The sequence below is a fragment of the Athene noctua genome, chromosome 1 (genome assembly GCF_965140245.1).
Source record: "Athene noctua chromosome 1, bAthNoc1.hap1.1, whole genome shotgun sequence".
Lineage (NCBI taxonomy): Eukaryota > Metazoa > Chordata > Aves > Strigiformes > Strigidae > Athene > Athene noctua.
This window is the reverse complement of record NC_134037.1, coordinates 137,615,438-137,639,315: the sequence shown is the minus strand read 5'-3', so window position 1 is coordinate 137,639,315 and position 23,878 is coordinate 137,615,438. Positions and strand designations below refer to the sequence as shown.

Genomic DNA, 23,878 nt, shown 5'->3' with positions numbered 1-23,878 from the left:
GGGTGGTCACCTCACTAATCCCTCTGCCCTGTGTGATCAGAGCACGACTGGCCCCCGGGGTGACAACCCCTGGTCTCTTGCCATGGCTGGGGCTCTCATGCTGATGAATCTTCAAGACATCAGGTCTCGGTCAGGTGCAGCAACAGGCTGAGAGGGTATTTTTTTCCCCTTGGGAGTGGTGCAGAATTAGTTCTGTTGGTCAGTTTAGATACTTGCAGCTAACAGTATTCTTTCTGTTGGATTTTTATAGTTTTGTCTCTTCTTTTTTAAATATGAAAAATAATCAGTCTTAAAATATTTTTTTTTAAATAATTACCCTGGAAAGAGTGATCTATAAAAAGAGAAAATTATTGCCACAGCAGCGAGCCCAAGCCACAGAAAACCCAGTCGCAGGCTTCCCTTTTCCACATCTCCTCAGAGGTTAACCAGGGTCTGTAAGCAAACACCTTAAAGAAGGAGCCCAGCTTAGTGCCTGGATGTCTCGGGACCGCCAGCCTAATGCCCTTCCAGCAGCCCCTCCCTCCCTCCCAAAGGTGATGCTCAGCAAACAGAGCCAGCCCTCGCCCTCTCCCCGCGCAGCAAGGAGCCCGCTGTGGGGACGGACTGGACACGGGCTGGGGCTCGGGGGCGTCGTGGGAGAGGGTGTTTCATTTCACATGGGCTCAGAGCCATGTATATATAAACCCTGGAGCAGCCGCCCGGGAGGATTGTTGAGCACACACCACACCTCGGCTCGCTTGGCAGCTGAACCCCAGCCTACGGGAGGGAGCACGGAGCGATCTGCCCATGGGCTCCCACCTGCTGCTGCTGCTGCTGCTGCTGCTCCAGGCAGGTGAGTAACACCTCTCGGTCCCTTTACCTCCCCATGCCTCACCCCAGCCCAGGACGGCTTCTCCCCTCGCCATCAGCCTTGTGGGCTTCGTGGCAGTCACCTCGGTGTGGTTTGGCCAAGTGAGGAAAAAAAAAGCACCGCTCAACTCTTTTCAACTTAATGGTGGGGGGCTGTGCAAGTGAGCTGCCTGCCCGCTTCACTTCCCTGGTAGTGCACATAGCTGGGGCTCTATAAACACGAGAGATTTTCTTTTTGAATAGCTTTCTACTACAAAGTTGTTGGCGTCTGTGTTTCTTCATAAAAATACCTTCTTAAATACTATTTTTTTTTCTAACAGGACCGTGGATTAAGCAGTTTTCAATTAAAAAAATAAAATAATTTTTAAAACCCCCATAAATACCTGCTAACATAGAGCCCCTACACACAGCAGCAACATGACACTAAACTGGCAGGTCTGAGGTTATACTTGCTGTACAGTTTTAAAATAAACCCCAAACCCTCACCTTAACCTACAGCAAAGGCAGCTCCTTTAAGCAGGAAATAGAAAGTGGAGGTTGTCAGATCCACCTCCACTCAACTCCCTGCAGGTATGTTCTCTGCTAAGGTGCCCCATTAGTAATATAACTAATGATTGAACATGCTCCTAAAGGGAGATGTGGCTAAGTGCTGGCTGCTGTGGAGACTCAGGCTTTTCCAAGGCTTTCCCAGCTGCGTTGGCTTGGCTGCCTGGTGTAAAAAAAGCAATTTCAGTTCTTGGTCAAATTATTAGCTGAGCCCCTGCATATTGAAATGTGCTTGCTGGGGCTGATGTTTCAGCTGCAGTGCTTCACCATCAGCTCAAAACCCAGCCAGCTTTCAAAGAATGAAACAGGAACATCAGAGGCTGCCTGGATGTCCACGTTAATTCAAGCTCTTGCAGAGCCCGCAGCCCTAAGCACACTAATTGATTCTTTGGGGCTCGATTCCCTTTGGGGCTTTCTCTCTGCTTTCACGAGCAGATCTGAGCTGTAATTACAGTTCCTTGATCCTCAGAGATATCCCCAAAAGAAGAATGGCCTTTCTTCTTCTGGGTGAGGTGCAGTTACCTTACACCACCCTCGTCTGCTTTCAGCCAGGGGCCAGCAGACGAAGTCCAGCTGAGTCCTGGTTTAAGAGGTCAATGAGAGACAGCAAAAAGCAGAAAGCTGCTCATTGGGAGGCCTGGATGCCTACAAAGACGTTTTTGTCTTCATTGGAACATTTTCAGGGTCTGCATACTGCAACAGGTTGAAAAAGCATGATTTTTAACCCAAAATCCAGAGCAGCTCGCTGCTTGTGATTTCCCCAGGGGTACCTGAGAGCAGAGCCCCTTTCTAACTCCAGAGCCCCACTGTTTAGAGAAGGGAAATAGGTCGTCTCTTTAGTTTCGAATAACACCCCTCTAATGTGTTTTTAGCACAAAACCCGAACACTCAAGTAGTGTTTAGGTGAACAGTGAGGTTACTTTCTCAGGAATGTGCATTTAATCCCCGAGGAATGCCCCGGGAAGCATAAGAAGGCTGTGAGGAAACCCCAACTGCCAGGACAGCCCGAGGTGCCGATCACTTGGGGTGGGAGGAAATGGTGGAGGGCAACACTCTCCTGCTGGGGGCTCGGGGTGCAGAGAAGGAGCAAAGCCCAGCCTTGTCCTTCATGGGGAGAGATCCTCCTTGTCTTTGCTTTGGGGTTTGGATCAGCCTAGGAGCAGGAGCCGGCCCAGGAGATGCAGGGAGAGGCCCGAGCAAGGGGATTAGGTTCTAAAAGGAAAGCAACTGTTTTAACAGTAGTATTGAGTCCTCGGGTGGTTTAGAAGATTAATTAGTCTGTGTTTACACAGCACTTTGAGGAGGTCAAGCGTGCTGCAATAGCCAGGGGCAGGTGGCAACTTCAGTGGCGGGTTCCCAGCTCCCAGGAGTCACCTCCCTCTCCATCCAAGTGTGCCACAAAGTGTCCCTGTTTCTGCAGGCTTTTCTTTTCGGCTGAGCACGGCTGGGATGAACAGATGGGTTAGAGAGTTGCTCCGAGGGGTTTGGTGCTATGGCTGAGTAGCTTTGCCATGGCCCATAGAGCAGTGCAAAGCATGCTTCGTCCTTCACAGTAAACCCAGGCAAGAAATACTCTGACCTGTCACCATCGTTAACATGGTGAGCATCAGTGTTTGCAGCTGAGCATCACAGGGGTTGCACTATTAGCGGTAGGGTGCTCTTGGTTTCTGTAACAGTTACTAAAGGTAGAGGGTGTGGTTTCTAAAAAAAAGCAAATCAAAGTGAAATCACAACATTGTTTGGAAGACTTGTAACTCAAAAAACCCCAGATGGGTTTGGGTGGCCATCCACCTGTTTCAGCTGACACAGAGCTCCTTTCTTTTTTTTTTTTTTTTATCAAATTATGCAGCCAACCTGATGTTATGACTTAAATGGAATGTAATAACAGAAATGGTTGTAAGTGTTGCCAGCATTTCCAAACACTCAAAAGAAAGCTGATACACATACATCTTGGCTAACATAGGCATCCTATCCTTGCCAAAGTAAACCTTACATGTTCAGGGACCCGTGGCTATCCCTCTACACAAATTAATAACACTGTCAGCTTTTTGCCATCTGGAGCATGGGTTAAAATACCCTGAATAACAGGAGAAACATGGATAATATAAGACATCTTGGGCAATATGGAAGCGTTATTTTTTTCTGTAGAGCCCAGGTTAGGTCTGGTTGTCCTCTGCTGCTTCACATCTCACTTGGGAGCACAGCATAGCTGTCAGCTTTCCCAGGTTTGGGAACTCTGGGGTGCAGTGAAGCCCAGCTGGCTCTGCTCGGTGCTGGCATAGGCCCTGCAAAGCTTAACAGCTCAGGCTCCACGACGTACAAAACCAGGCAACCTTCTTCCAGGCCACCATCACCCATTAGTGCACCAGAGCTAGTTAAATCAAGCACTCTCTGCAGAAATAGCCTGCTTGAGTATCACAGAATTACAGAATCATCTAGGTGGAAAAGGACCTTGAAGATCATCCAGTCCAACTGTTCACCTAGCACTGACAGTTCCCAACTACACCATGTCCTTAAGCACTAAATTGACCCTACTCTTAAACACCTCCAGGGATGGGGACTCCACCACCTCCCTGGGCAGCCCATTCCAATGCCCAACAACCCCTTCTGCAATGAAATACTTCCTGACATCTAGTCTAAACCTTCCCTGGCGCAGCTTGAGGCCATTCCCTCTTGGCCTGGCGCTGGTTCCTTGGCTCAAGAGACTCATCCCCCCTCTCCGCACCCTCCTTTCAGGGAGCTGTAGAGGGCCAGGAGGTCTCCCCTCAGCCTCCTCTTCTCCAGACTAAACCCCACCCAGTTCCCTCAGCCGCTCCCCATCAGACCTGTGCTCCAGACCCAGCACCAGCTCCGTTGCCCTTCTCTGGACGTGCTTGAGTCATTCAATGTCATTTTTGGGGTGAGGGGCCCAAAACTGAACCCACTCATTAAGGGGTGGCCTCATCAGTGCTGAGCACAGGGGTCAGATCCCATCCCTGTCCCTACTGGCCACGCTATTGCTGACACAAGCCAGGATGCCATTGGTCTTCTTGGCCCCCTGGGCACACTGCTGGCTCATTATCAATCCCCCCCAGGTCCCTCTCTGACTGGCAGCTCTCCAGCCACTCCTCCCCAAGCCTGTAGTGCTGCTGGGGGTTGTTGTGGCCCAAGGGCAGCCCCTGGCATTTGCCCTTAGTGAAACTCCTCCATTTGGGCTCAGCCCATGGCTCCAGCCTGTCCAGGTCTCTCTGCAGAGCCTCCTTACCCTTGAGCAGATCAACACTCCCACCCAACTCAGTGTCATCTGCAAACTTACTGAGGGTGCACTCGGTATTTCTGAATCTGCCTCCTGGTCATCTCAGGCCTCAGGTAAGACCCCTGCAGAGAGTCCCCTTTGCAGGCCAAATCTCATGTCTAATTCGATTGTTAAGGCTGCTCCAACCAACCAGTCTAAACCAAAAAAGTCCCCATTTAAGGAGTTTAGTCTCAGGTGTGTTTAATCCTGTCCTGTCTTCGCAGTTTGGAAGGGTGCTCCAGGAAAATCCCATTCACTGCACACCCGAGGAATCGTTGAATTGGCAGGAGCCATATCGTGTGGCACAGGACGGTCTCCATTGGCATATATTGGCTATGGATGCTACTGCGGGCTGGGAGGACAAGGCTGGCCTAAAGATAAAACAGACTGGTAAGAAGAACATCAGCTATGCATCCAGAAGTGATGCAGATCTCCCCACTCTTCCCTGTTCATAGTCTTGTGCCTCCATGGGCCCGTTACTGCCTTGAGGAGGGGGAATTTAGTCTGTATGAACAGCACTGGGGAACTGTGAGTGAGGACTCAGGTATCACTTGGGGCTTCAGTGAGGGTTTAACCACCTTCTGGATGAGAGCAGAGCTCTTGGGACCTGGTAGTCTGTACGGTGGAGGGAGAAGGAGGAATCAGGGTATGATTTCATGGATAGCAAGCCCTGCCTGAGAAAAAGGGGACTGACCGCAGCATTTGGAGAGTTATTTCACTCAGGTCCTGAAAATGGCAGCGATGGGAATATCACTGTTTATCCTGTGGAAGACATTCAGACCGTTGCAAGGAGTAATCAAACCTGTTGCCCTCATTGCCTGTTAGTTCACATTGAATCAAGAAGAACAGCAACAGGGAAGAGTGTGGTGTTATTTCCCCTCTTCTTTGTTAGTGGGGAAGATGCTGTGCTTGTTATTCCCAAGGCTGAAAGCAATTAGTTCTAGGAAGTGTTGCAATCAAAGGTTTCTTTCTTGTATTTTGCAGTTAGCATACTTGTAAATCTTGAGCATGATGGACTTTTGTGTGCTCCTGAGCCTTTTATTTGCAGACTTGTCTGGTTTTAAACATCAAAGACAGAGCACACAAGTCTATTTGTTTATCTACAGTCAGCAGGCCAGGTGCTACCGAGAGGCAGGAGTGAAGGCAGCGTGCAGCTCACTGGGAAGGGAACTGAGCTTTCCAGAGTATCCAGCTGTTGGAGACATTTTGCATTGCTACAAAACCAAACTTTTGCTGCATTGGCAGGACAGAAAAAGGAAAAAAAAAGGAGGAAAAGATGCCAACGTTAAAAGCCAGCTCCTCTGTGGGCATAAAGGAACAAGTGTCCCCTAAAACTAGCAGAGATGTCTTCATTAATGTAGCGAGACATTTCACCCAAAGCCCTTTGTCACATCCCTGGTTTGTACCTATGAAACATTTAGTCTGTGGAATAGTCAATACAGGACTTACAAATAATGAGTAACTGCCTCCAAAGGGCCACAGCTTTCAGGTGTAGAGACTTTTAATTTTTAGTAATACTTCTTGATCTGCTTATCACCACCTACAGCAGTGTCTGTAAATGCATTTATTACTTTTGTTAGCCCTTCATCAACTCTGGTAATCAGATCTTTGAAGTAAAACACGACTTCACTAATTTGGAGTACTTCTTTTACCAAAGGGCTGGATGGAAGAGTCACCTAAAAGCTGTTTTCCATAGATATTGGGTGACCCCCAATTTTAAGTGACTCTGAGAGATATGAGTGGTCAGCACTGCTGAAAAAGAGACAGAGAGTAAAATATGGCCACGTGTTTCTACCACCATTTTGTTTCCATGGGATGTGGATTTTATCCTAATGGCAGAAAATGAGACTCTGCAACTGGAAATGCCTCACAATACCAGATAGTTTGCAAAGAGGAAGCTTGATCCTTTAAGTGCTTTCATTAATATTCCTTAGCTGCAATAAAGCTCCCCAGAAACATTTTCAGTTAGGTTCTTAGGTAGGAAGAATGCCCCTACTATAGATTTAACCCTAAAATTTCCCAATTTATGTTTCCTAAAGGAATCTCCTGATATCTGTTACTGAGAACTGATGCAAAAATCAGTGTGGTTGAGTACCCTATGCCCATCAAAGTGACCACATTATTTTCTATATTTGCCATTCTAAAAAACAGAGAAGCAGAGTGGCAAAACTACTGGCCCTGAGTGACAAACACTGTTTGAAATGACACCCCCTTGACACCTCTGTGTTTGTTACTGAGACCCCTACAAAAGGAGTAATTTTCTTATGAGTAATTCAATCTGTCTAGACAGGGCTAGAGTGCTTCTAAGGACCTCTCTTTTATGGGAAGAGAAAAAAAAAAAAAAGCTGTGGAGTGGGTAATCCTTTTATAAGGTTTATTTCACACACTGTCTTTGATGTGGAGTTGTCAGTAATTACCTTTTCCCTTTGTTCCACGCTCACAGGCCCATCACTTCAATTCATAAATGCACCTCTTCCACATAAAGTCAGTAGATTTGTTTCTCCTTCCCCTTTCTGTTTCCCTGGATTGCTGCAGAACCCATTTTTTTAAGGCAGGACTGGAAGGTGCTTAGCATCTCCCTGAAAACACCAAATGCCATCAAAGGCAAGGTGGCATATATGGCTCAGTCCTGGCAAACTCCTGAGGAAGAGTAAGATTTCCCCTCAGTTGCTGAGTTAAATCAAAACAAAAAGACAGACAGTGGTGGCTGTGCTGGTAACACATTGTGACAAACGCAACGTGACAAGTTCTTACATTAATGGCATTTGCTCAACGGCAGGGGTCTGGCCAGCTGGACCCTGAGGGCCAGCTGGAGCTGTCTGTAGCCATTAGGGCTGTCTCAGTAGCCCAGATGTGATGAATAGGTTGCTTACTAGTGAGAGGACAGGGTTGTATTTTTTTTCCATACCTGTTGACCAGTGCTTTGCCAGTGTTGGTTGACTGTTTGGGTTGGTCTAACTCAGTATTAGCCGCTTATTAAAAGCTTAACACCATGCTCTGACCCAGGTGCAGAGAAAGGCATTTCCAAACAGGATGGGACCATCAGAGGTGGCAAAGGACAACGATAGGTTTCCTCACTTTTCAATCCTTGGCAGTTCTTTCAGAGCACCTGAAAGAGATGTTTGTAACATGTGAGCCAAAGTCGTCTTGCTTTTTGTTGGTGTAAGCTACATATCACCCCTCTGCAGTCATGGGTGTCATCAGGAGGAACTGGTGGTGTAAGGGGAAGCAGAATTGTGCCCCAAATCCCTCAGCCCTGCAGAATTTATGCAATTCCCCTGGTTTTGCCAAGCCAGCTAAGGAGCAGTGAGTTCTCACCGCTAGCTATCACACCTCTCTAGTACTTATTTGCTTGTCCTGCCTGATTCACAGACCATCTTTCGTCCCCTCCAAGATTTTTTCTCACTTCTTTTCCTATCTCTTTTTGTATTTGTTCCCTCTGGGTCTCTCTAAAGAGCAATTTCATTCCCTTGGCCCGCAGGCTGCTAACTCCTCCCTTTGTCTGTCTACCTTTGTGTTTTCCTCCTCCCCACACTCTCCACTGTTGATGCCAACTGATTTGACTGCGGAGTCACTCTTCAGACCTCATAAGCCCTATAATTTCTACATCTGCCCCTCTGCCTCAAATCAGCCTGATTCGTGGCTCTCCACCGTGGCCTCTTGTGCTCTTTGTCCCGTATATGAGACACCCATGATGGGGCTGCTCTGCTATCTACCTCCCTGAGGACGGACGAGGTTGTGCTGCAGCTTCAGGTATGCTAGCCAGGAAGCTCTTGGCTACAGCAACTCCTCCAGATGACACGTGCCCCAGTTGTAGCTCAGTGCCATAGTCCATCCCATGGCACGTTGCATAGACTCATACGTTGAGAAAGCTGGGACTTTCACACTTTCCCCAAGGCTGTGAATTCTTCTTTCCTTTGGCCCTTCATGTCTAACATCTTCAGGACAAGTGCAGGAGTGAGGTGTTACTGAACCAACAAAGATCTGACCTACAACCTGTTACTGCCATCATGTCCAACAGAACCGGTTCCATGAGCTGAATAAGGTCTCCTCAATTACAGCAATTGCTGTAACTCCTCATGGGAAAGCATCTTTTAGATACCTATATCCCATAGCATTTAGTCCCATTCTGAAGTTCTTCTGAGGAGTCAACATGGAGGGAGATACTACTCTTGTTAATGCTAACTTACATTTCTAGGTTTCACAGAGCAGTGAGTAGTGTGGTCATAATCATCACACAGGTTTCATCTTGGCAAGCTGAGAAAAAAAAAGGCATTTAGTTTGCAGACTCATCTGTGGGATGAAATTGCTACTTTAACTACTAAACTGGGAGCTCAGTCGGTAGGGAAAGCACACTGGACTAAATTCAGCTTCTGTGTAATCACAGGGGTTACTAGAAGGCTGAATTTGATCTGACCGGTCTGATTCTGTTGTCTCTTTCACATGATTCACCTGATCTAGTTCCAGTTCATTTTTTCAGAATTTGCATCAGTGGTGAAATTTCTTCTTTGCACTTCAAAAATTTTTTTTTTTTCCTGGGCTTTATACCTCACACAGCCCACCAGCACTCATATCCATAAACCAATTTCTAAAATAGCAAAATCCTTATGCAGCAGAGGGTGATGAAGTTCATGCTGTTCCTGACCTCTTGGGTAAGGTAGTGACAGCTCCCAGTGGGTCTCTGGAGAAGCCCCACTTCCTGCACAAGCGACCTTTATCATTCTTGCAGGGTTTTTCCACTTTTCCAGAGGGATAGTGGGTTCCAGGGTGGATCACAGACTTTTATTGGCTTTTCAGGTACACTGGCCTTAGGCCTTGATGATGATGATCAGCCATGCTCCCTTTTGGCCTGCTCCTCCACTTCTTGAAGACATTCACATCTAGGACTCAAGAGCTTCTCTAAAAGCTGTCTGCTCTTCATTTACCCCTCAGATCAGCCTGCCTCAATGCTTCACGATTAGTAGAACCATTTCTCTGTAGAGTCCCAGTGATCTTGCAGGGACAAGTTCCAGAAATGCAAGACCTCATTTCTCTCTGCCTCCAGCCTCTGACCTCATATCTTTGCTCAACCAACCTTGGTTATCTGGAAGAGAAACTTTCTAAGTCCTGAATCTTCTCTCATTGTATTTTGAGTCATAAACTACCAGAATAAAATTCAAGTGGGACCAAGTTTTCTATCAAGTTTTCTGAAGTAATAGACAGTGGGGCTTATCTCACTGGTTAATCTACAGGACAGGTATCATCAGCTGGGCTTGTCACCCTCAGCTCCCTCTATGGTAAATGAAGAGCAATTGCATGTTCAAATGCAATGTTTTTCACCCATGTTAGATCTCTGCAGCACCATAATATGAGCTGTGTTGCAGACATGCATAAAGGCAGTATAGATCAATATCTGAGATGGAGATGTTTATATTTAAGGATCTGAAGTTAATTGGTATGAATCCCACCATTGAGGCTGATGAGTCTGTAGCCAGCTCTCAGAAACTGGATGAGCCAAAGAGCACGTGGCAGATCCAGGTGAACTGAAGAGATGAAGCTGTTTGGTGTTGCTGAGGAAGACAAAACCCATTCCCACTGCAAATTCTGAGATGGGTCTAAGTCTAAGCCATGGTCATGCACCTCATAGTAACACTTCAATTCCGTTTCAGCACATGGGGTTACCATGTGTGGACCACACCTGCCTTTCTGAGGGCAAAAGCTCACAGGAAGCAGCACAGTGGTCATGGGAGAAGATACAACATTAATGAGCTCCAGAGCCATATGAGCTTTCAAAGAGATGGCACAATGCTTGGTTCATCAACAGGCTGGGGCAAACATTGCTGTTGTAAGTGGTGCGTGAGTGGAGAGCTCCTGGGGTATGTGCAAACACCCCTGAGCAGAATATGCAGGATGCCTGAGTCCAAACTCTGCCTTTTATTCTGTCCCAGGTGCTGCCACAGGCACGACTGCTGCTATGACAAGGCAGAGAAGGCAGGCTGCAGCCCCAAGGCGCAGCGGTACCAGTGGGCATGTGAGCAGAATGCCGTGCGGTGTGGTAAGGAAATAAATGCTCGCCTTGGGTTCGTTCCACTCCCTCCTCTGCAGGGGCATAGGCTGACCTAAGAGTTTTGTGGGCTTCAGAAATAGATCTGTGTACGCTGAGATGGTTTTAAAGCTGCTTTGGGTAATGTTTGTTCTCCGAGCTGTCTTTCCATGCTTTGCCTGGGTCACTAGGCTCACCAGGAGGCCCCAGTTGGAGCTGGGAGGAAGGCTGGAGCCCCAGCACCATTTGTCTCAGGCAACCTGAGTCCTCCCCATGCTGAAGAGCGGGAGCAGGGGCCATGGAGCCAACAAGCCATCTCAGTTTGGCAGGGGTGCAGGTGCCACCCACATTAAGCACACCTGCTCTTTGCTGACACCTTTCCCAAAGTCCTGGTCTGCTTGTGGCCATTGCTGCAGGCGTGGTCTTCCCGTGGCAGTTTAAGCCCTCCCTTCAGTGATTTACTTACCATTGTACGCTAGAGAAGGGCCATGCTATTATACATGTCTTTGAGACAGGTTAAATAGGGTGCCAGTCTGAATCTTTGCCTCATGTGGGACTCCAGCCTAAAGCCTGAGGGCTCCAGCAGAGATTTTGAAACTTGCAGAGTCGAATGCTCTCAAGTGCCACAGGCATACAGCAAGTGTAAGCTGTGCTCAGCTCTACAGCTGGTACACAGTCAGGAAGGTCTGGAATTGCAGTCACAACCCATCAGTGGCTCACACCAGTTTGTTTTGACATACACCAGATGACATGAGTTTTCAAATTTGTCACTTCTATTGCTATGTCTCCAAAAAGTCCCTGATGGTAAAATCCATTGTAGAACACTTTGAAAGTTTGAAAAGCAACGTGTGAGAGTGAAAGTTGTCCCCATACCATCAACGCTACTTGCTTAAACATTAAAAAACTATGTCTACCTTGTCAGAAGACCATGTTCTACTGGTGCAGTCCTCAGCCTCTCCAGCAGCTGAGAATGTGCCAGCAGATACAGGATGTGGCACAACACATCTTCAGTTGCTCTTTTCCAAGTGCCAGAACAACGTATTATATACAAAGCACTGGCTGAGGAATGTATTGCTTTAACGTGTAACTGCTCTCCATCCCTCCTACCCGTATTTCCATAGCTGGCTGATATTTTCTGCTAGCTATTTTGATATGAGAAAAAAAAAATCCTGTTTCTTTTTGTTGTGAAGGAACAATCCTAGTTGTGGATGTGAGGGGTACCACTGAGTCCAGGAGACATGGACAATATATATCCTGCAGAGTGCACTGGGCTGCAGTTATTCCAACCTGGCTAACAAGCATTAGTTAAACCAATGCCATTAATTCCTTAACTAATGTCCAGGCAAGGCCTGAGGAGCATCCATCAACTGTTCTTTGAAAGCCTTCAGCAGGCTTCACTTCCCCTGACATCCCCCATGAGGAAGAACAATAGAATGGGTTCTGAAGGCAAATGTCCTACCCTGGGCTACAGCACAGCAGGTTTTACTGAGGTGTGAAGGTCTAATGTCTGATCCATTCAAACAAAAGGGATGAAGAATTAAATTTCCAGGCATGCTTGCTGGGCCTAGGGTAGTGATGTCCGGAAACATCAGAAGCAGAACTGCTTGAACTGTCCTTTCTATGCAAAAGGAAATAAATGCCTGTTGCCTGGCACTGTATCATAAACACGGATATTTTCAGGTAAATGAAACAGAAACTTATTTTACCCGGGACTTCTCCTTTTGCTACTATTAGGCAGTTTTGTTTGTGGAATGAAAAAAATTGGCAAAACCATGTATTTCAGTCCAGATATGCCATCACATGTAAGTGAATTCCATTTGATAAATATCTGGAATATAGAAAAGGCTGTAAGTTGTGGGAGCTGGTCAAAAAACTCATTCTGCTCTAACAGAAATGACTGCCAGCCCAGACTCTTGTACTCACAGTAAACTGACAGTGGTTGGCACAGCACAGGAAGAACTCAAGGATTAGAGGGCAATGAGAAAATCAGGCAAGACTGGTAGATAAGAAAAAAATTGACTTAGTGCTGAGTCCTCATCGGTGGGACCCTTGAAACACTTTTCACTGGGAAACATGTGACTCTCTTCAGCAAAGCTTAAGAAATATGGTCTCTTCTTATTTATCAGACACAGGGTTGATCCAGCAAAGTCCACTGAAATATGGAAAGATTCCTGTCCTCTTTGCAGTTAGTTTTGGAGCAAAGCCCATGTGCACTGGTATGAAGTCATACCTTAAACTTTGCCTAGTGCAGGGTTTGGTGGATGTTAGACAATCCTCAAGTAAATAAGGCACTGTGCTTTGAAATAATACTAGCCCAATGACTGCATTTAAGCTGCCTGTAGGTGGGATGGGGCTTATTAACCCCAAATCAGTCATTTGCAATGTAGCCACCTGAGCCTGTTGCTTTGATGTTCCTTGTGGTCCTTACCTAGTCACATAGTCATATAATTGCATTAGAAATAGTGCCATATGTATGGTTTTGATCAGCTTCATTAGCTTCTGATTCATAAAAATCAGGTACTTGACCCTGCTGTGGAGTTCCTTGGCTCCTCTGCCATCATGAGAGAGATGTAAGAGCAACTCACAGAGCACCAGTGAAGGATGCCCGGTGGGTGCTTATGTACACTCAGGTTTCCAAATGTTCCTACAGGAGATTGTTCCTTTCAAAGCAACATTTTTTTTCTTTTGAAATTGGTCTGATGTGAAGAGGGAGGAGGTAAAAGAAAAGTTGACTGACTGAGGGAAGATGGAATATTTTTAGCTCATGCTAAACTAAAATAATTTTCTTCCTTATCTTCGGCCACTGAACTAAAGCCTCATTGTTCACACATCTCTAGAGGTGGAGAGTAGTCTGTGCCAGGCAAATTTTTGTAACTATTGTCTCTTGACATTTAGCTGCTACTTTCTGATGCTCTTGGTCACAGCTAAGGTCAGTTGACAGGGACAGGAGAGGGGAGGGTCAGATCCACACACAACACAACATGTTGATGCTTCTCTCTTCATGCTTCCACAGCACCTGTTCCTTAAGAATTGCTTTATTAGGGAATTGTTCCTCTTAAAACTGTTTCTCGCCTTCATCCCATACAGAATCTGTCATCCTCCACCCACATTTTCTTTTGCAGATAACCTGACAGACCAGTGTGAAAAAATGGTGTGCCTGTGTGACCAAGAAGCAGCCAAGTGTTGGGGAGCAGCCCCATACAACCCACACTTCATCCTGTGGCCAGACTTTTTATGTGGACAGACTCATCCCACCTGCCATTTCAGATATGAGGGAGCAGAATAGTCTTTTTAGGACCTTTCTTCCAACCCTTTGAATCTGAAGGTGCTGGAATAAAATTTTACCTGTTTTACCAGAGCTATCAATGGTGTGAGAGAATTTCTATCAGGCCAGTGTTTATGGGGAAGAGAGACAGGGTAACACAATGCTGAAGTAAGGATAAGATCCTGCTCTGACTGTGCAGAAACAGAGGGTTTGGTCTGCAGTGCCGTGGGAACACATCATACGTCACCAAATGGCTTTTTTGTCCTTTCACATTGCCTGACCTTCAACCCTTCAACTCCCACACATTTGCACATGATCTGGAAAATATGTAGAGGCTTCTGCTAGACTGATTTGTCAAAACAAACAAAAAAAAATATTCCATCTCTGTGAAAAGATACAGTGGACTTTGAAGACCTGAGGCATGCCAGTCTGGAGTGACTCATTTTATTTTCCTGGACCTGCAGGAGGAGAGGAAACAACAAAGAGGGATGATGTCTCCTTATTCCTTTTTTGTGCTTAGAGGTAGGAAGCAGAATTCCTACCAGAAGGAAAAGCAAAGTCTGGCCCAAGGCAGGGCTCCACCCTTTCTTTTGTGTGTGGGGGTTTTTTTCTTAGCTTATATAGCCAGATGTCTTATCCCTCACATTCCTGCCTCACAGCACCAGAGACACTTCTGAGGTGTTTTCAAAGGTAAGTGGAGTTACACCAGGCTATTGCTGTTGCAAAGCCAGCAAGAATCTCTGACTTCTACTTACTAGTAGGCAAAAGAACACACTCCTCACCTGCTATACATGCTTCAGAGCTGATGTGCTTACAGGAGATGCTCTCCTATATTGGCATATCCCCAGTCACTGACTGCCTGGGAATCAGTTATTGTTGTGTCAGGAAACATGGGCTATGGAGAACATTAGTCACGTCAAGCAAATCTTTCATAGCTCCTTTTTTTTTAAGGGTACTGGAGGCTTTTATTGAAACACTATGTTTCCTTCTGGCAAGAGTAAAACAAAATCCCATTCTTCCAGCTATGTTCAAGTGGGCCTTCTTTGCCTCTTTTTTCCAAGCTTGTAGGCTGGAGCGAGACAACAGGACAGGAGCCTCTATACTGAGAGGTGCAGACAGATGGGAGCCACAGTTGCACCCCGAGAAGTCACAGGTTTGTTTTCTTCAGGTGGGGAGCTGAGGGGCCTGGGCAGGTCAGGCTCCTTCTGTCTCTTCTGAAGCACAGCTGACAAACTTTGAGTACCAAAAATAAGAAGTAATGGCAGGGAAAGACCCAAGGTACCTCATCAGAGTCTAGATTCAGAGACCAAGTGGGGTACTGGCAGGTGATAACACAGATTTCTTCACAGAAGGCTATTTTATTCCTTGCTGCAGGAGGATGCCCCTGTGGCCATCAAAGCTGCGGGAAAAAAGAGACAGGCTAACAAAAATTAAAATGCCAAAGGCAACACGTATAGAAGCAAAGGTTTTTATTCCATCTAAAGCTCCACTTTTGGCTTACAGGGCATCAGAAGTTGTTCCACCTGTAGGTTTCACATCTTCCTGCGACTCCTATAACGGTGCACCTCAAACTACACTGAGCAAGACGGAAAGGAGAGGGAGAGAGTGAGCAATACCAAGTTAGTCCAACACAAAAAACTCTTCCAAGGCTTTCTGGCAAGTAAAGTTGTGAGCTCTGTTCATGCAGAGGGATGCAAATGGATGCTGCTGTGTGGGCAGCATCAGCCTAGGGGTGCGGCTGGAAGATTCCCCCCCGGTAAACGGGGCAGAGCCCCTGGCCGTGTGCCTGTCCCCGTCAGGATGGCCATCGGGTGGCGGCAGCGCTCCAGCGAACGGCAAGAGCAGCTCTGCCTTCATCCCTTCAGGCAGGGGATTTTTTTTCTTTTTTTTTTTTTTTTTTTCAGCGGACCGAGCAAGATTTTTGAGCGTCGGGAGGCGCAAATCACACGGCTCCCCACTGAAATCAAAAAGTCAGCTGAGCTCGGTCTGAAACGCAGATCACATCTTGAGTTGCACAAAATGGGAACGAAGCTTGTCTCCAAATCCAGCTTCCAGTGTCAGTCGGCTCTAATTAGACCAGCCGTAAGAGCTGGAAGAAGCAGGTGAGCCTTCGGGTACATCAGCCTCTTCTTGGGTCATTTCTTTGGCTCATGTGTGATGAAAAGGTCTAGTTTTCCCAACTCAATCAGCTGATCTAATAAAATATATTACTGGGCTTAACAAACCACACCTCACACAGACACTTTAGCCATCATAGGCTTTCTCTACACAAGCATTACAAGAATACAGATGTAAGCAGGTGGTTGGTGGGAGGAAGACCCATCCTTCAGCATAAACCTAAAAGAACCAAAAAAGACCCAGGGCTTTGTTAAAAGAAGCAGCAGCATCTCACTGAACAACTCTTTGCCAAAAGTGGCAATTAAAGAAGATCCTATCATTTTGTTCATAGGTAACTCATTAGGCCTATGTATGAAGCTCTACCCAACATAAACAAAGAATTATTTGAAAAAGAGATGGAATATAGAGCCAGCCCTGTGAGAGTTTCATCCACACTACTTCCTGAATCAGATCCCATGCCTGACCAGAGGTAAGTAAATGGCCAATTCCTTCTTAAATTAAAAAAAAAAAAAAAGGCAAGCTTTGGAAATAGGCGATTGCATTCATCTTCCAAGCAAGGGACTCCAGGATTTTGTTTGTGTTCCTTACCTTGGCGAGAGCCTTGTCTCATGCAGAGTATGCATCTCCTCAGCTGCGGAGTGAAAACAATGATCAGAACCACTATGCCCCCAATACCAGCTGCCACAACCCCAATGATGGTTCCAATGGATTCTTCTATACCAAACAATCCTGGGGAGGAAGGGAAGGCAGAGAGAGTAAGGTAAGAAATCATCCAGGAAAGCATATGCAACACAGCCAGCACATTTTCTGCAGAGGAAGCTACTTAACTGTGGTATTGATTATGTCATTGTCTTGTCTGACATGAAATCATGGGCTTCTACAGGGGAGAGAGTGTATTGCACTACAGAGTTATTGATTTTTTTTTTCTTTTTTCATTACTATGTAGGAAGCTGCTACGCTTTCTGGGGATTTAGAGATAGGACAGCCCCATCTCCCTGGCAATCTCCCTTAAGAACTGAATGCTATGGGATGGCAAGACATGCTGCTGCCTGAATTAATGGGACTTCTGCCTGTATGCTTTATTTTCAAACAGAAAAAAATACTCTGACAATTTTGAGAAAGTCATCAGTCTCCCTGATCTCCAAAGGAGACAGCACCAGAAGGTGGGCAGAGCTCTGCTGAAGTTCTTTCTCTGATTTGTCGCTCCTTGGGACTGTTGCAGTTTGATGGGATGATTCCATTTTCTTTGAGATAAGAACACATTGGCATTGTGGCTTTATTATTTGTTGGGGCTGAAGGATGATTCAGGAAAAGCCTTTGGTCAGGTGAGGACAGTAGGATGGGCTGTTACAAGGGTTATGGAATGCAGCATGGAGAGCATCTGCCTTGTAGCTTCAAGTCTGCTAAAGTACAAATGTCTCTTTAGAGAGAGGGAAACTGGCAATACACAGGGCAATACACACCACTGATCTGATCAGATTTTAAGTGACCGCTTCATGCTCATGGTAGTCGTTTTGCCACATGACTCACACAGAAAAGGTCATAAAAGAATGATTAAAAACCTTCCAGTTTTATCTAGAATTACAGTATGATCAGGCATTCACTACGTATATCTATGTGGTTATCTTTAAGCTACACTAAAAAACGTATGGTTTTGCTACTATATTCACATGCAGATTTCCAAGCATCGGGCCAGCTGTTCACAGCAGCAGCCACTACTCTGTGCTACCTAGAGGAATGGATGGACAACCAGTAAAGCAGTTGTAGCTCACCAGTAAAAACCCACTCCCTTCTCCCACATACAGGGCAGTATCCTGTAGTTTAAATGCTTTTGTGGGGCTGTTCATTTCACCAGGAAAGTGAGGGCAGTGAAGGTGCTGTAGAACCATTTACTCCAAAATATGTAATTTGCTTCTTCGTAATGGATAAGTTAACAGAGGCAGCTAATTTATCTTTTCAATTTTAGAGAAGTTTTTGGACAGGCTGGATTTGTGGCACGTAACATTACTTTATGAATTGTATTTCTCATATTCTCTTGTCCCTTTAATTCAGGCATAGTGCAGAAATTATGTATTTCATCTTCTCAGGAACACAGAAAGGCAATTACCCAGGCCGGGGGGCAGACACTGCAAGAGTAACCTGTGCTGCTGAGACTATGAGATGAAGCTGATGGGAGACCTCATTAGACACATCACCAAGCCTTTGCAGTGGGACACGGTTTTCTTGCCTTGTTAGTGCTACAGTTTAAGTAGTTTTATAAAAATTAGTAATGGAAGAACTCAGGCTGAAGAGGGCAAAGGTTTAGTGAATCTCAGTGAGCTGTAAGCTTTGGTAACGAATAAGGGGAAAATGGCACTTGCATAATTTACTCTTGACACAGAAGGTGCTACATTTTGGTAATCAGATAATAAGATAATACACCTTCTGATGTGTTGATATGCTGGGACTGGAATGCATTTAGCCTACATAGAAAGGAAAACTGCTTTGACATTTTCAGCTGGTAAAGGCAAAGCAAGTTATCTCCTTACTTAGTATGTCTAGTGTCTATTTGTGAGGCTAAGAAAACATAGCATGGCACTTTTAATGCTACTTTGATTTTAATTTGAATGAAGTTAAGCAGAAATGATATAACATGATCCTCGTGTTTATTGTGGGATTACCTATGTCATCCAGAGTTAAGGAAAGAATATGCAAGTTAGTGGGCTGAAGAGAAATAATGTCCAAAAAAAAGTAGTTTGCAGCTGTTCCCTGAGCTGATATCTTGACACCTGTCACTCATGGGGGTTCTGTCAAAAAGAGCTGTGAGTACATAAGAACTTATCTGTTTCATCCTTGGCACTGACTTTGATTTTAGTGATAAAATTATTCCTTCTTTTTTTGGTTGTAAATCCTTATAATAGTACCTGTGTGACTGTTTATAGAGGCAAGCCAATCAAAATTAGCTGGCCTAAAGAAAATAGTGAGAAATATTACAGAGCAATCACAATCCATGACACCAGGCCTTAACTGCTAGAGGCCAAACAGGCCAACTTCCCTCCTTCTGCAAGGGTGTAGACCAGCTTTGGAGGAGAAAGAAGAAGAAAAGAAGTAAATTACATCAAATATTACCCAGAGCCTTCCTGATCCTGAGCTTTGTGCCATCTCCTGTCACCACCTTCCCATCCGGCAGTGTAACCTCACAGAAATAAATACCGTGGTCACTGGTTGTCACATTGAGGATCACCAGGGAGGCATTCCCATGGGACAAGTCTCCACTCATGAAAATCCTAGAGTTATTTGGCAGGATGGTCACATTGTTTTCAAGCAGGTCCATCTGCCCCTTTTCATCTTCTTTGTACCATTTCACCATCAGGTCAGGCAGGGAGGGAGGTCGTGCACTGTTAAAGTGGCAATTTAAGATCACAGTTTCACCCTCTTTGGCTTTTTGCTTGGCTGGTGTTTGAGTCACCAAAAGGTGCCACGGCTTGGGTGTTGTCCACAATGAAGGCTGTGCTGTTATATGAGTTACAGCTGCATTCTCCTTGCTTGCACCTCCACCACTAACACCAACATCTATAACAGGAAAAAAGAAAGAAGAGGAAGGCTGAGGGTGATAGGATGATAAACCTACCAGCTGCTCCCCACCTCCAACCAGCACAAAGAATGCCTCCTGGAATTAGGACTTGAGGTACTCACTATTATGATAATAGGGATTTTTTTCTCCCTAGATCCTGCTTAGATTACACTCGTGTACAGACAGGTCTTTTCCTGATCCTCAGTTCCTTTCTACTGCCATACTAGAGGAAGATTGATGCCATTGCCCAATGCTTTTGGTGAAATTTAGAGCCTCTTCAGCCACATTTCCACCTGGAACGTTCACCTCTTTCTTCCCACCCCAAAAAGTCTCGGGATCTGATGTTCCTGCCTCAACTACTTTTGAGGCAAAGCAAAAAATGTACTTAACCTTACACACAGGCAGTTCTGTTCTGACAAATACAGTGAATATGTGCAGATCCTAATGCAACTGCCTGCGTCCAAAAACATAATGTGACCTTCTTAGAAGTTTTGGCATGCACTTTGAGTTTCAGAATAGGAAATCTTGAAATTGTGGGAAGAATCTTCATTGCCAGAGACTGAACTCCCTGCAGATCCTATCCGTGACATGGGGGATAGCACCTTAGTATTCTGTGGGCATTGATACTGAGGGTGACGTGTATTCTCTGTGAAGGGACCACATTGTCCTGCTGCCCTTTGTTAGAAGAATATGGACAACATGCCTATAGTAGAGGATTAAACCTGCCTTCTCTCACTCAGCTGCTAATCATAGTATCAAACAGCCTTGAGCTAAGAGTAGTGTGAGTGGATCTCATTTCTGGGAACAAGCCTGGGCTCAGAAGATGAGAGGAATAGTTGCTGTCTCAAAAATAAGGGAAAAAACAACTCTTAAAAATAAGCCAATGGCTGTCACCAAGAAAGAGTTCAGACCAATTTTTTGAAAAGTTTCTTCTGTTGTTTTAGTTTCTTCTTTTTTTTTTTTATTTTCTTTGAGTGAGATAGTCTCCCTTCGTACTAGTGGGTGCTCTCTCAAGGACTGCAGACCATTCCACAACAAAGGTCTTGATTTTCCATTGTCTTGAGTCTTTCATTGCCATCCAAAGGGTGTGAAACTCTATAGTCTGAGTCTGGTAAAACTTCACAATGACAATGGCCTGTCTAAGCTCAGGGACGAAAGTCTCGAGGCAGTGGAAAACCAAACTTCTTGATTATTGGTTTGAGATTATTACTTGAAAGGCTCCTCCTGGAGTGCTTGTACACAAAATCACAGTTGTATTCATAGTTATTATTATTTATGACTTGTGTGGGAGTAGCACTGACAATTTCTGTCAGACAGCAAGGCCCTGTTGTTCTAGGTGCCTTATAAAAGGATGGGGTATAGAGCTTACAGTTTAAATGTCAGATAACTCATGGATGCAAAAATAGAGAAAATACAAGCTCGCTATGAAACTAGGCAACAACAAAGCATGTGAAAAACCTTCAGAGCTGTTGGGTGCTCCGTGCTTTTACCTCAAAGTGAAAATTTTGGCCTTGTGTTTGGAACACCGATCTATGGGAATTGGATGCCTGAGAATTAGGTACCCAAATATTACTGTAGTTTTGGATCCGGTCCCCTAAAATGAGTAGTAAAGATGCTGGATGAGATACTATCCTCGTGTTCCTACATCATCTTACCAATGAGACCACTGCAGGTTCTCAGGAGAATCTGAGGTCCAGATTTTCACTTTCTAGTTAGATTACAATGTATTGATGCATCAGTCATAAAAGTTTAAGTATCTTGGCAAAGTTGAAAGTATCATTGAAGTACAAAGTATAGTTGAAATACTTGACTAAGCCGACAGGAGCTTGACATATTACAGTCTGTGCATCCAATATTCTGATGGGATATATTTGGTTATTTGTTAGAGTGAATTTGAGCAGTTTCATTATGAGTACTCTTTTAAAATCTCTGTTCATTAACCATTATCTCCATGGGATACTGCTGCTTTAGCTAAAGCAGTGCTATTGCTACCTTGCTTTTCTTCTCCTTGAATTTCTTCTCCACTACAAGTATTCCAGCATTCCATTCCATACGCACCCCCTGCAACACAACTGTAGTTTTTATTTCTTTTGGTGATGTAAAAGGTATCATTTTTACACAGACACTTAGTGACATAAAGAACAGAACTGAGCAGGAACAATGTGCTTTGATGTTGCATCTGTTCATCATGGGTTTTATTTGCCCCTCCTGTCATGAAATAACTGGCCTTGTCATCTGTGTTATCCCACATCTTTGATTCAGTACAGATCATGTCACTTAAAGTTAATTAGAAAAATCAAAACGCAAGAAGAGTAGGCTGTATTGTTTCGCCACAGCTCTGTTTGGGGGTTTCACTGAGAAGGTCACACCACAGCATCTATTCCCTCCCTCCCTTCCTTCCTTCCTTCCTTCCTTCCTTCCTTCCTTAGGTTGCAAAACTGGAACATACTAGTTCACTGGTATTCAAATAAACAATGCCCTTATCATATTGGCATTTGGGAGCATAGCATGCCAAATGCCTTGTTGATTCTGCTTCAAAGCTCTTTTTAAGTCAATCACTTCATTAGCAGAGTGATGTGTAGGCCCTCTGCCATGCGGGTTGCAGGGCTCAATCCCCGATGGAGAGGAATGCAAGGCTTTTTGGTGAAAGCACTTGAGCTAGACAGAGAAATACAGCATAGATGATCTTGTCTTGACCGGGAAAAATGATTAGATGATCTAATAGGTCATTGTCATATGAAGTCGGCAGTTCACGGCCAGTTTTCAACCATGTGGGGAGAAAGCTCTCTGGGACTCCCTGCAATGTGACAGTGTGCTCCACATTTGCCAGGACTAATAGGGCACCTACTAAGCCATCAGCTTTCCCTTTACATAATCTGCAGGTTGATACTTTCCCATGTAAGTCCATGTCGTTGGCTGTGAATGAGAAAGACACAAGGCAGGCTAGAGGAGGCGGGGTGCCAAAAGGAAAGAATAAAACACACCTGTGCTCTCTTCCAGTCCCAGAGCCTCTAACTTACTCTTGGTGCCTGGAGTAAAACCAGGCAGCCCTGCAAGCTGCTTCTGCCAGCTGCCAACAGCACAGGGGAACCAAAATGGTGGCTGGAGGTCAGTGCAAAATTTGACCTTTCTAGTTGAGCCTCCTCACATTTCTTCACACTCGGTAGATGGAGAAGAGGTTGAGGGCAAATAGGACTTGAATTCCAACCCACATAAAAATCCTCTCATGCTGGAATGCTTTCAGATGGCTTTGTTGGCTTTAGAGCTCAACTTCACACTCAGCTGGTGTCATGAGGGTGCTATACAAACTGTACCCAGTTCCCAGTTGTCTATGATTAAATGATCAATGACTGCACATTGGTCATCTTAATTTATATATCTTTTGCCCTGGGCTGAGGTTGGCTTTCGCAAATGGATATGAATAACTACCTTGTGACAATAACCGGTTGCTAATACATCAGAGAACCAAAATAGAAATGAAGCTTCTAGCAATGATAATACACAGTCTTTCTTCTTGAAAAAGACAGGCAAACATACTCTTTCTGAACATTTATATTAGCTAAACAGGAATGCATCTATAAAGAAAAGCATGTTTTAATGCCACGTACACTAGATACAGTGTTCCTGCATCCTGAGGAAGACCACAGTGGAAAGTTGCTTTTTGAAAACAAGAAGAGAACCTCTCAAGCCAAACTTTGGGAATAAGCAATATTTCTTCTAATTAAGGAAGGTGGTTTAGTACTCACCCACCAGCAAGAAGAGGAGGAATGAAGACACTGCAGATCTATAGAGCTTCCCTATGTGCTGGCTCATAGTTGCTGAAGTATATGGCCTCACTGTCTCTCCCTCCTGTAATATGGGGGGAAAAAAAAAAAAAAAAGTGTTATTGCAACAGGACCTCACATTCTGCCCAGCAAATGTCACACTTACTAAAGTTACCACAGCTTTGAGCTCACAGAGCTCTGCCTGCTGCCTGGCTGACAGCCATGTTTGAAGTGACAACAATGAGTTCCCGGAGGGTGTTCTGGTCTCTCTCAGAGAAGATTCTGAAAATGCTCTGAGAGCAGAGGGAAGATAATCTGTTGTTTCTCACTTTGTCCTTGTATAAACCAGAACTTTGGGCTGAGTACAGAATATCCAGATATGCAAAAGGAGATTTCTCTTCTGCTGAACCCCTCCTAGTGGAGGTGAGAAGAGAAAGTACTGGCTTGATTTTCTGAGCATCCAGACTCCTATCATCCTAATTCACCA

General features: G+C 45.1%; 2 protein-coding genes across 2 annotated transcripts; one reads left to right on the top strand and one right to left on the bottom strand.

Moving 5' to 3' along the window:
- The first annotated feature begins 732 nt into the window (after positions 1-732).
- Positions 733-13,977, top strand: LOC141971013 (phospholipase A2-like). The gene is made up of 4 exons (XM_074928062.1): positions 733-832; positions 4,894-5,059; positions 10,597-10,703; positions 13,814-13,977. Exons 1-4 carry the CDS (start codon positions 787-789, stop codon positions 13,975-13,977), a joined length of 483 nt encoding a protein of 160 aa, XP_074784163.1. The 5' UTR covers positions 733-786.
- Positions 13,978-15,410: 1,433 nt separating this feature from the next.
- On the bottom strand, positions 15,411-23,609 carry LOC141971006 (uncharacterized). The gene is made up of 5 exons (XM_074928047.1): positions 23,558-23,609; positions 23,374-23,476; positions 19,183-19,626; positions 16,663-16,803; positions 15,411-16,150 (listed from the first exon to the last, which is right to left on the bottom strand). Exons 2-5 carry the CDS (start codon positions 23,438-23,440, stop codon positions 16,092-16,094), a joined length of 711 nt encoding a protein of 236 aa, XP_074784148.1. The 5' UTR covers positions 23,441-23,476; positions 23,558-23,609; the 3' UTR covers positions 15,411-16,091.
- Between the last annotated feature and the right edge of the window lie 269 nt (positions 23,610-23,878).

Coding starts and splice junctions, on each gene's coding strand:
- LOC141971013 (XM_074928062.1), top strand. CDS start 787: ATGGGCTCCCACCTGCTGCTGCTGCTGCTGCTGCTGCTCCAGGCAG. Junction 833..4,893: donor GCTGCTGCTGCTCCAGGCAG/GTGAGTAACACC, acceptor CTGTCTTCGCAG/TTTGGAAGGGTGCTCCAGGA. Junction 5,060..10,596: donor CCTAAAGATAAAACAGACTG/GTAAGAAGAACA, acceptor ATTCTGTCCCAG/GTGCTGCCACAGGCACGACT.
- LOC141971006 (XM_074928047.1), bottom strand. CDS start 23,440: ATGAGCCAGCACATAGGGAAGCTCTATAGATCTGCAGTGTCTTCATTC. Junction 19,627..23,373: donor CCTCCTCTTCTTGCTGGTGG/GTGAGTACTAAA, acceptor TTCCTGTTATAG/ATGTTGGTGTTAGTGGTGGA. Junction 16,804..19,182: donor CAGGATCAGGAAGGCTCTGG/GTAATATTTGAT, acceptor CTTCCTCCCCAG/GATTGTTTGGTATAGAAGAA.